The sequence below is a fragment of the Panthera tigris genome, chromosome B3, assembly GCF_018350195.1.
Source record: "Panthera tigris isolate Pti1 chromosome B3, P.tigris_Pti1_mat1.1, whole genome shotgun sequence".
Lineage (NCBI taxonomy): Eukaryota > Metazoa > Chordata > Mammalia > Carnivora > Felidae > Panthera > Panthera tigris.
In genome coordinates this window covers 28,138,817-28,151,585 of record NC_056665.1, presented here as the reverse complement: position 1 = coordinate 28,151,585, position 12,769 = coordinate 28,138,817, and the positions used below count along the sequence as shown (strand labels likewise).

The following is a 12,769-nucleotide window of genomic DNA, read 5'->3' as shown; positions in this document are numbered from 1 at the left end:
TCTACTAAACAGTATTTTTGAAAATCATGTATTAGTAAATCAAATAGTTTTCTCATGTCTAAATTGTTCTTAAGTTGCTCTTCTGTGTTTTGGTTTTGTTACCACAGAGGCCAGCCAAGAGCCCAAGAACAGCATTTCAGGTATACAATATAGTGATTCATCACTTCCATACAACACCTTGTGCTCATCTCAACAAGTGCATCACCTGTTTAACCCTAATCCTCATCACTTATTTAAACCATCCCCCCCCCCCCCATCTCCCCTCTGGTATCTCTAGCATTTTAAAGGTATTATATAAATGTTTTCCAATTAATATTATTAAGTTTACTCAAGACCATAGACTTAAAAATGTAGTAGGGCATATTCTAAAAACATTTGTTGGAGGGAGAGAGGAGAGCTGTCTGGAAAAGATAGTAATAACTTGAAGTAAATTTAGGTAGAACACTAGGATGTTCATTAAAAGCCAGGAATTGGCTTTTAATAATTACCTCATTTGATGAAATGGGGAATGGATATGGTAGGCAGAATAAAGCCCCCTTCCCCAAAGATTTCCACAGTTCTAACCCATAGAACCTGTTACTATGTTATGTTAGAGGCAAAAGGGACTTTGCACCTGTGATTGAATTAAGGGTCTTGAGATGGGGAGATAATCCTGGATTGTCCAAGTGGGTACAAAATAATTACACGGGTTTTTGTAAGAAGGCAGGGGCGCCTGCAGGCTCAGTCAGTTAAGTGTCTGACTTGATTTCAGCTCAGGTCATGATCTCCTGGTTCATGGGATTAAGCCCTGTGTCAGGCTCCACACTAAGAGCAGGAGCCTGCTTGGGATTCTCTCTCCCCGCCCCCACCCCCACCCCTCCCCGTTTCTCTACCTCTTCCCCGTGCACACATGTTCTCCCTCTTAAAAAACAAATAACAAAACAAAGGCATAAGTGTCAGAGACAGAGAATGAGATATGACAACGGAAGAAGGATCAGGGAGATGCAACATTGCTAGCTTTAAAGTTGGAAGAAGGGGAATGAGCCAAAAAATGTGCAAGGCCTCTGCTGAAAAAGGCAGGGAACAGATTCTCACCTAGAGCCTCCAGGAAGAATATAATCCTGATAACACCTTGATTTTAGCCCAGTTAAATTCATGTTGGATTTCTGTCCTCCAGAACTGTAAGATAATAAATTTGTGTTGTTGTAAGCCAAAAAGTTTGTAGTAATTTGTTAGAGCAGCAATAAGCACACCAAATTAGGGTAAGGAGGACACTAAGATCCCCCTAACATCATCACCAAAAATAAAAAGATTCCATTTTATAGACAGGCAACCACACTTTGACTTCTCCATCTTCTATCCCTTTATTTCAGTTATTTTATATGGATTTGTTGTGTTTGTTACTTGATTAGCATCCCTCCTACCCTGCTTGCCACGGTGCAATTCAAATCCCAACTTTCAAATTTCCTCAACTGGAATCCTTCTCTTCTGAACTGCTAGTACAGATAGAAGTATCTTTGTTTTTGTTTCCTGACTGCCTTAGCTCTCAAACACAAAAAAACTTTTTGAAACGACCATGTGAGGTTTGAAATATGGTGTACCAGGTGATAAACATTAAAACAAAGATGCCAACAATGCCATGCCTCAGAGTCATCAGAGAGGCTGTTTCTCAGGAACAGAGAAAATAGAGCATAAGCTCTTTGGAGGGCAGGGGGCATGCCTGATTTTATACAACCCTCAGAACTAGGTGCAGTACTACTAGCTACTACTGTGCTTGGCTAGAAGCTGAAACTTAGTTCTATACTAGTAACCAACCAGGACAAGTTTTTGTAGAATTTGGCACTTACACGCTTCACAACCTCAAAAACCTGTGTGGAAAGGGGTATCCATAGGAACATTTGGTGGTTTTTAAAAATGTCTGTTCCTGATTTCTAAATAGATATAGTTTGATCAAAATGTGAGTAATTAGGGGCACCTGGCTGGCTCAGTCAGTGGAGCATGTGATTCTTGATTTGGGGGTTGTAAGTTCAAAACCCACTTTGAGTGTAGAGATTGCTTACAAGTAATCTTTTTAAAAATGATTTTAAAAATCTTTTTAAAAATGTAATTAAATCCTTTTGGACAGAGCCTAAAAAATACATATTTTTTCTCAAATAAAATATTTTTCTGTTTAACAAAGTGACTTACAGGACACTAAAAAGATTAATAATAAGATTTCTGATGATACTTGTAGTTTTAAGATGTGTTATAATTCTCTAAAGTTTTATGTGCTTAAAATATAATAAAATGTTATGTTATATACTCCCCAAACATGGAAAAGATATTAATATATTAAAATATACCTGGTTTTCTTTAATTGTATCAGAAGGTAATCACTAGATGGTAAATTCCTTCACACATCATGGTTTTGCTCCCTAAGATATTCACAGGCACATATTTTTTATATCATGATGGGAACTGGGCTATTTGTTTCTGTAAAGAAAATGGGAAACATTTAATTGAGGAATTAGGATGATATGGAACCTGGGACTACATGGGTGTTTCAAGTAGTGGGTAAAAAAAAAAAGCAACAAATGTTCAGCTAGAAATAAGTTATTTTATTTTAAAACACATACAGATTAATAAATATTATTGGAAAACTTAATAAATAGCCTTTTTTATTTACATAAGGCAATTACAACATGCTATGACTATTTCTATAAAGCAAAAGATAAGCAAGTCTTAGCCATTGACAAATGTGTGTATGTATGCTAATTGGAAGCTCCCCTGATACATTTACAGGAAAAAACTTATGCAGTCAATCAACATTTTACATTTTTTATCTAGTCTTCTTCTCTTTCACGATTATATTCCATTTTACAAGAAAGTAATAGTTGTCATTTAAAAAGGCAACAACACTCAGGAATGCTACTGGAAAACAGTACCTTTAAATTATTCCAAAGTGCAAAAACACTGACATAGAGGTGGGGGGAGGGAATTAGTACATTCTGACAAAGAAAAGAAACTTTTCAACGTGACCTTTTGGCACTAGTGGTTTGGGAGCTCCTGACATTTACCTGGTGTCAGGTAATTCATGGTCAGGGTTGAGCTGCTTGGAAGCAGGAATTTCAGCATCATTCCTAACAAATTTAACACAACAGAATCAATCTGGTTCACAGGTCATTGAATCTTCTGCAGAACATAAACATATGCAGAATGTCAGAAAATCTTATCACATCATCAGAATGTGATCTTTCAGTGCAGCTTTTAAAAGTCCCTGTTTAACCTTCACGTTTTATAATAGAATATATAAAACCCTTCCTTAAAAAAAAAAAAAGAAAAAAGAAAAATTAAAGCTTCATGGAATCGTGCAAACTTTACACCCAGCACTTCCTTTGCTTACTCAGTGCTTGAAGCTGCATGTCTAAAGCACAGTCCTGAGCATACAGGATGCCCAGTGCAAGCTGAGTTTCCACTTCACCACTCCAGAGCAATCCTACACATAACACTCTTGTCGGAGGCTACCAGCACATGCTAAAAGTGTGAGTGCTCTAAAACAGGTGATTTGGAGAACCATCTCACCCCTTTAGAGGTAGAGAAACTGAGGCACAGAAAGGTTAAGTGACTCACCTATAGTTGCACAATTCAAGGAAAAATAGAGAAAAGAACAAATAAATCTTTCTCCCTGGCTCATGCTCTGGGGTCCTAGACAATGCTTTTTATCACATTGGGTACATCTGAAATAGATTTATTTACATGATCATTGTTCTACTGAGTATCAACTTTTTACTACACAATAATTTTTGATGTAACATAAAGTTACATTTCTTAAAATATAATTCTCTTGTTGCATTTCACAGCATGTGAGAAATGTATATGAAAATAAACAAGTAGTGATACTGAGCCAAATTCTCATTCTCATTCCTATAATTCTTAATCTTTTCAAGTATATGATGGAGGTATAAGAATCTGGCCAGATGTGAAAAATCACCAATAAACTAAAGGACAGACCCTTAAAATTCATCACCAGTACAACTGTGAGGTGGAAGTGAGGAATACACAAAGTTGAGGTATTTTATATGATAAACTGTTTTATGGTGTGACTGGTGTGCAACTTGATCTTTTCTCTTTCCAACTCAAGTTAACAGGCTTCTAGCTATGACTATGAGTAAAACATATGAAAAACTAACATGGACATGTCCTTGGGAAGAAGGTCAATACTAAGTTGTTAATGTTACATTTTTGGTCCCTGAGAAGGCGGAACACCAAGATTCCATCTAATCCTGCTTGATGGGTGAACTACTTCCTTGGTTTCAAACACAGTGAGAAGGATAACTCCTTCAGACCACTGGAACCAATCAGACAGTCATGAACAGATCTAAATTGAAGCATTTTTCTCTTTCCAGTTTCCTACTCGGTCATAAGAGGTCTAAGTCAGGATCAAGTAGGCATCAAAAAAGAGCAATGGCCATGGCTCTGTAGACAATTGGAGCACTTTCTCCACTATTCTAGATTAGTTGAGCAGCTTGGAAAAGAGAGGTACCATCTCCCAATAAGAACTAGGCAGCCATCAATACCTTTGGTCTCCATGGACCAAAGTGCTTGTCTACACCTGGAAGACACTGCATATCAGTGCTTTACAAATGTCTAGGAACTAGCTTCTAGAAGTGAGCACAGTATTTACAAAGAGTGAAGCTGTCAAGGAAGAAGGAAGATGAGGGGTGACTGTACACGTTAATAGTGTTCTGACAGACATGAAACCCAAAGAAAAAGAACAAAGACCAACCTACTACAGCTGGAATGAACTTCTGGAGTTAATACTGAGTATAACAAACTGGCTTGAAAAGTAGGAATTGAAAGAATATTTCTTATTGCTGAACCAAGAGCAGCAAAGTGTATTTCACTAACATTCTAATGTGAAAATACTATAGTGACATCTGACTGAAGAACGAGTTATGAGCAGTTCTTATTCCTTGTGTGGCAAGAAGCAGACTACCCTTCCTCTCAAGGACCTTCTCTACAGAGATGGAATAGTCCTCTAGAAGAACAAAATGCCCAGGGTGGTCTCAGAATCCTTAATAGGCCCTACACTTGATCAATTAGCAAAACAGAAAGCAATCTTTTCAAATGCAAAGATTCAGATGAAAAAACAAAGCATTGTCCAAGTAGCAGAGGAGAGAAACGGCTTATTTAAGTATCCAGAGTAAATTTGCAAATTGTGATCAGAAACATAAGATTTTAGAGAGGCTTGAAAACAAGTAGGCGGTAGGTAAATTTCTTCTTAGTTTATCAGAGATAAAGCCCAAGGAATAGTATAATCATGAAAATGTTTCATATGTATTTACTTTTGGAGAGACCAATGAGACCCATTCCCATTCTAGCTCCTCCCAAACTCTCACTTTGAGGCCTTTTTTTTCTTTGCAATTCCAAATGAATTATGAAAACATGAATTTATAAAATATATATATATATATATATATATATATATATATATATATATATATAAATAAAATTAAATCAGAAGTTATATGCTCTATGTCAAACTTGAAAGCAGTCTTTAGACTGCTGGTCATGTCCATTTGAGGCTAGAGTCACACACTTGAAATACAATCCTAAGAACTTTGTCCCACTGGAAGGAAAGCTGTTCATCCCACCAAAATAATCTGCTAAACCTGGGAGAGTCCAACTGTTCCAGAACAAGTCATCCTTAAAGAGGAGATCAGCTATTACTACTTTCAGATTTTGTTTTGCTATAAACAAAACAAAACAAAACAAAACAGGGATGATCATCCAGAAAATACCACTGCTGAGTATCCATGGTGTAACCGTGAACTAAAATATAATGAGGAACACTAATAGATGAATTTAAACTAAGCTTCAACTGTAAGCTGTAACAAAATAAACAAGATAATTTCCTTAAGACACATGAACTTTCTCAGTATACTTTTGTTCACCACATGTATTCTTTTAATGTCTCAAACTCCTTATGTAGGAAACTATTATACTGACACTGCTACATGATATTTTCAGAAAGTTCAGTTCAATAAATTAAGGCTTGCATTCCTAAAAATACCTGATAATAAAAAAACCCAAATCTTTAGGAGCTGATAAAAAAAAGTGAGGGACTTTTTGAGTATTTATTAACTGTCAGTTAATGTAAGATTAAAAATTTTTTAAACAATTTTGTTGCTGCTCTTAGTTCACTAATCACTGACAACTCATGCCATCACATCTACTTTTAATTCATAAAGGTGTTCTTCACTGTATGTTAAACTATCCTCATTTTATTTAGCCTCTTTTATTTAGCCTTTTATTTAGCCTCCCCACACTTTAGGGAACAATTTCTTTGGTCTTTAGAAATGTTCTTTTTGCCTGAAAAAATATTTTTTTCCTTAGTGAGTAACTTTAATTGGGTATTATTAAATGTGATATTCTAGTTCGCTAATTCTGCCTTACCCAATCCCATTTTCCAACTTGGCACAGTTCCCTATTTAGATAAAACATTGCATATGAAGTACATGATATCTTGATGAAATAATTTGCATCACTTTGTGCTTTGCTCCCACTTACTATACATAGGAGGTTACTATAAACAGACAAATGATCTCTTTGATCCAAATACTGGCATATTTAGTGGCTATTTTGCATTTCAGAAGATTAATGAGAGGTTGGGTGAGGAATTGTAGGGTGCTCTGCCATCTCAAACAACAGGGAGATGGCTAAATTAATTGTTTTCATTTTAGAAGAAATTCTTTTGAAAACTTACTTTGTATGTTCCAATTTTCAGAAACTTGCCTGAGCTTGACTGTGTCTTTTAACCTGTTCCTGTATTATAGGGAACCTGACATATGTGCTATTGAACAGTTACTCTCTCATCTAACAACCTTATTATCAAGTTGAATAATTTATTTCTTTGGAATGGCCACAATGGTCACTGAAAGAGAATGTGGATATATTTGATACTGGGTCCCAGTTACATAGATTAAATACAAATAAAATACCTTATGCTACTTAAGTCAACTGTCTTTAATTGGACAATAAATACATGCTAAAAAGGTCAATTTGCTCTTATGTGTCTTTCACTGTGACTTTCTTCCAACAAATGAATATACTGTTATTTCTAACTGCTCTATACATTTATACTTTGAATAGTGAAATATTAAAGTATAATCAAAGAGTTATTCTAAGAGAACATACACATAGTAATAGTCAAATTAAATGAAGAGTTCAAGTGATAAAGGCACTGAAATTGATTTGAGCTATTGAAAGTCATCCTATAAATGGAACTCTGCATCATGTCCACTCATTCTCTCTCTATGTTCAATTAAAATGTCTTGGAGTAGGAGGTGGGAGAGTCAGCTCATTAGCGGATTAAAAACAATTAAATGTATATACTTCTTATTTGGATGAGGTACCTGAATTTTATACATGCTTAATGCAAAATAACACAACTATAGACACATTTACTGTATAGTCAGACTATAAGACAACAATTTCCCCCATTTCCAAAGTAATCTTCTAAGTAACAATATCTGCTCCCCTGCAAAGACTAACCGGAAAGAGCCCAACTTTATTTTCTATTAAATAATGTTAAAATATTGTTAAAGGAAATAGTATTCATGAAAGCTTCCAGGTTAATGGCAATGAACATGAGATTCCTCTCATCAGAGAGAGATGATGCCCAGACAACCATTTAGCAACTTTAGACTGCAGAGGGCTGGGCCCCTACTTGGATGCTGAGCGATGCTCCCTACTGTCCACCAGACCACCCATTAATATGCAAGCAACTTTAATACCAGTGATTAGGGTCTCTTCTACTTCACATCAAATTAGGACCAGAAACCACATCCATTTCCTATTCCTTGAGCCACCCACCCCCCTGTTGCATCCTAGTCTGTTTTCATATTAGATTTGTTCATCTCCCCAAGGTTGAAATTGAACTCTTTGAACACCTGTATAAGGACAATCCCAACAGAGACAGTAGTGAACCCACAGGCCATACCCAAGAAGTCCACCAGGCCCACGTTGCTCCATTCCCGAAAGAGGATGGCCGAGGCTAACAGGACGAGGGTGGTGAATACGACGTAATAGATGGCCCCGAACACAGAGGAGTCGAAGCACTCAAGTGCCTTGTTGATGTACCTGAACTGGACAATGATGCTGCAACCAAGCACGGCGAGGAGCACCAGGCACAGGCAGAGTGCCCGTTGACTGGATGGGTTGTTGTGGAAGATGTCTTGGGCTGCCAGCCCGATGCCCTTGGTGGAAGGCACGGTGAAACTCCCCAGCAAAGAGCAGATACTGATGTAGACCATGATGTTGGTAGGCCCATGGGCTGGTGCAATCCAAAAGATGAGCAGTAGCAGCATAAGGAGCACGATACACAAATAGCCCACAAACACTGGAAAACAGACAATTTTCTTACTTTGGAGTCAATTCAACAAACCCTAGGCAGAATGTGGTCCTGTGTGTGTGGCCAGAGTGGGAGGGTTCTTCAGGAACATGTGGGGTAGTTGTGGCTGTTGCAGTGATTTAAGGGCTACATATAGTGGGCCAAGGCCAGGGGCCCTGAGATGTGGAGACAGTACCACACAAAAATCTCATTCTTCTCACAACTTCTGAGGGTCTCCTTGGACTTGTAAGTGACAAATGTGCTTATAATTATCAGAGCCTAGAACCCAGTTATATATAAAACAAAATAATTTTTGCATATATTTAATATGCACTGAATTTTTCAGAACTTCATTAAGAACTTCATCCCATTGCTGACAACAATATCCCCTGAATGTTTGAGTTAATAGCACGACACTCCACATGAGTCTTTATTTACAGCTCCCAGGCTCTCAGCAACTCCACAAGGCATGGGGTCTACTGGTATGTCTTCTATAGTTGTACCTGAGCATTCTATTTTATTATAAAGTACTATCCTGCTATTTCTCCTTCATATTACAATTAAGGCTTTATTTGCTTTGAAGTTATGTGTACAAAAGGAGGTTGTAATTTCTAATTCAATCTGAGATTATAAAGGAGGTGTTAGAAGCTGGGCCTGACAGGGCTAGGAACAGCCTGGACATGCACTAGGCAGGCTGTGGCTCTTCCTCAAACGTATGAAGAAAAAAGAACTACGGAGCCCTGTTCTGAGGGAAGATTCAGGAAGATGACCTTAAAATTTCTTCTGAGGCAATTCTTTGACAAAAAAATTCATAATGTTTTTTTAACCTTTAGAAAAAAAATTTAAAAACTTAGAAGCCTCTTGGGGTGCCTAGGTGACCCAGTTGGTTAACCATTCAGCTCTTAATTTCAGCTCAGGTCATAATCTCACAATTCGTGAGATCAAGCTTCACATTGGGCTCTGCACTGGCAGCATGGAGCTTGCTTGAGATTCTCTTTGTCCTGAGCATGTAAGCACGTGAGCTCTCTCTCTCTCAAAATAAATAAACATTAAAAAAAACTTAGAAACCTCTTTAATTTATAAGTGGCTAGAATAGGGGCACCTGGGTGGCTCAGTCAGTTAAGCGTCTGATTTCAGTTCAGGTCATGATCTCACGGTCCGTGGGTTCAAGCCCCACGTCGGGTTCTGTGCTGACAGCTCAGAGCCTGGAGCCTGCTTCAGACTCTGTGTCTCCCTCTCTCTGTTCCTCCCCTACTTGCATTCTGTCTCTCAAAAATAAAATAAACATTAAAAAAAATTTATAAGTGGCTAGAATAACATCATTTTATATTCCAGGTTAAAACACGTTATTCATGTTAAAAAGAAAAATCTTTTAGGGGCACCTGGGTGGCTCAGTCAGCTAAGTGTCCAACTGTTGATTTCAGCACAGGTCATCATCTCACAGTAGTGAGATTGAGCACTACATCGGGATCTGTGCTGACAGTGCAGAGCCTGCCTGGGATTCTCTCTCTCCCCCTCTCTCTGCCCCTCCCTGCTTGAGCACGTGGCTCTTTCTCTCTCAAAATAAATAAATAAACTACAATTTAAAAAAAAGAAAAATCTTTTTGCTACCATCATATTTTCATACCAAATTATTATGGCAGTATTCAAATTAGATATGTTTTTTGTAAAAGTTAAGACCTGAATATACTGGTATCATCCACATTTATCAGAAAGTAAAAAGCCTTTGGATATATTTTTCTGAAAATTACATAAAGTAAATTCTTCAGGATATTCATATCCATTTTTCTGATTTTTTTCATGTTTTTGTACTTTCATTTCTCACAGTTTTGGAAATATTTTGGCTTTTACAGGAGGAAGTAAATATAACAATGCTAAATGTTTAGGGATAAAAAAATTACCGGAAAATACAGTCTAGGTTAATTTCATTATGAATCCCTTTTGAAATTTTACAGATATTTCCACTGCAATGTCATTCACTGCCAATTAAAAGCTATGAAAGAGTGGTGAGGTATTTGTGGCTTAGAGATGTCTGTATTTGGGATATTGGTGTGGATGCAGTTTTGTGCTGGCACGTGTCTAAAATTGTTGGTAAGCAATATAAGATGGTCTGCTGGGAGTAATTTAGAAGAATCTATACTTTAGGCCAGTACAATTATGTAGACTGTTGTTTTTTATAGCATTTGTCATGTCAAAAACATGTAGAAAAACTATACAGAGATCTCTATGGGAAATCCAAAGATAAATCAAATTGGGTCTCAGCTCTCAGTTTCACATTACAGGGAAGTGTAGAGGCTTGGGCACAACAGTGGTCCTGAGGGGAACATGGTCCAGACACATTACAGGGAAGTGTAGAGGCTTGGGCACAACAGTGGTCCTGAGGGGAACATGGTCCAGAGCAGATCCCAGGAGGACTGACACAAAAGAGAAGAGACAGTAGGAATGCAGGAAAGGAGGTAGGGTGGGAGTACTGGGAGGTGGCAAGAGGTGACAGGAGGAGGCGTGTGGGGGGTGGTCATAGGAGGTAGGGGAATGGGAAGGCCATGGTAAGTGGGAGGTGGGTGCTCATGGGATTGAGGCCTGAGGGGATGAGGCCGCGTTGAGGGGGCCAGGTGATAAAGGCACCCATGTGCAAGATCCCAGAGGTCCGGAAGAAAGCAGAAGCAGTACTGAACTCCAGGGAGCAGGGATGCAAGGTCCAGAACCACCAGACCTCCTCCCACTCCTGGGGCAGCAGGAGAGCAGGGGATGCTATAAAGTGTAGGGCACAGCAATGGCCACTCATGTGCAAAGTCAAACACAGGGTCTGTGAAAACAGACCATAGGTAGGCCAACCCAAGCCCAGGCCTGGATCACACTGGAGACAGACAAGCTCTCTGGCACCTTTGCTAGAAAGGAGTTACCTGGGTTAGTCAGCTTCTCTTCCAGCTCAGCCTGAGTGGTCACACTCTCAGATTTCGGGGAGTGGATAATCAGTACAACAGAACCTGCACAGCTTAGCAGACATCCCAACTTGCCCAAGATGTTGAGCTTTTCCTTTAGAAGATAAGAAGCTAAAATGGACCTTTGTTTAAAAAAAGAGAGAGAGAAATCGTTAAAATTTAATACTATCTGACCTGTTTCTACTAACTGTAGTTATTTTAGAAAAGCCGTATTTTCTTGATAGCCATATTCATTTTTAACTTAGTTTTTAAGAGTAGAAAAGATTAGGAATTTATTGAAATTATTAAACACAAAGGATTTTCATACCAATACCATGCAGTCAATACATAATGACTCTTAACTCATACTGCTATACATTATTTCAGTAGATATGAAATAGATCAGAATAGAAAAATAAGTCATCATTCATAAAATGAGGTTTTATGGTTAAATAAAAATATTCTTTCCTTACTTCTTTATTTTTGTTTATTTATTTATTTTGAGAGAGAGAGAGAGTACGTGTACAAGTGGTAAAGGGGCAGAGAGAAAGGGAGAGAGAATCCTCGCTGACAGTGCAAAGCCTGATGTGGGACTCAATCACACAAACTGCAAGATCATGACCTGAACCAAAACCAAGAGTCGGATGCCTAACTGACTGAGCCACCCAGGTGCCCTGTTTCCTTATTTTTAAAAGCAAACAATCAAAGAAACTATGTTAAGTGGGAAAGTAGGATATGAAAACTGTTAAAATAATTATAAGGCATTCATGATCAAAACACATCAGTTAAAATAAATTAAGAAAATGCACAAACAAGAAAAAAACCAAAATGCTAATAGTAATTACATTATGGTAGGAGTATGGGTGATTGGGTATTTTTCTCTTCTATAATACCTCAAATATTTAAAATGTGGTCACATTATTTTTTTAATGCAAAAAAAAATCTTAAAACATCTACAATTTTTTAAAAAAGTTTTTGTTTTGTTTTGTTTTTTTAATTAAATAGGCTCCACGTCCAACATGGGGTCTGAACTCATGACCCAGAGATCAAGAGTCGCATGCTCTACCTACTGATTGATCCAGCCAGGCACCCCACAATCTCTATAATCTTAAGGTTGGTAATATGTTTCCTTTTTTTTTTTTTTTTAATTTACATCCAAGTTAGTTAGCATATAGTACAATAATGATTTCAGGAGTAGAATCCAGTGATTCATCCCCTACATATAACACCCAGTGCTCATCCCAATAAGTGTCCTCCTTAATGCCGGTTGCCCATTTATCCCATCCCTATATTTCTCCATATTTAAGAGTCTCTTATGTTTTGTCTCCCTCCCTGTTTTTATACTATTTTTGCTTCCCTTCCCTTATGTTAATCTGTTTTGTATCTTAAATTCCACAGGAGTGAAGTCCTATGATATTTGCCTTTCTCTGACTAATTTCGCTTAGCACATTACCCTCTAGTTTCATCCACGTTGCTGCAAATGGCAGGATTTCATTCT

General features: G+C 37.7%; 1 protein-coding gene and 1 long non-coding RNA gene across 2 annotated transcripts in view; both read right to left on the bottom strand.

The window, feature by feature from the left end:
* Positions 1-1,061: 1,061 nt before the first annotated feature.
* LOC122239416 lies at positions 1,062-5,397 on the bottom strand. The gene is made up of 3 exons (XR_006218474.1): positions 3,036-5,397; positions 2,322-2,451; positions 1,062-1,158 (listed from the first exon to the last, which is right to left on the bottom strand). It is a non-coding gene; the product is annotated as an uncharacterized LOC122239416 (long non-coding RNA).
* A 122-nt stretch (positions 5,398-5,519) lies between these two features.
* NIPA1 (NIPA magnesium transporter 1) overlaps positions 5,520-12,769 on the bottom strand; it is an 83,930-nt gene continuing 76,680 nt past the window's right edge. The window contains exons 4-5 of the mRNA XM_042988305.1: positions 11,254-11,414; positions 5,520-8,359 (exon numbers count right to left, since the gene is read on the bottom strand). Of these exons, the coding sequence (XP_042844239.1) occupies positions 7,848-8,359; positions 11,254-11,414 (673 nt within the window). The 3' untranslated portion in view covers positions 5,520-7,847. The remainder of the gene's footprint in view (positions 8,360-11,253; positions 11,415-12,769) is intronic.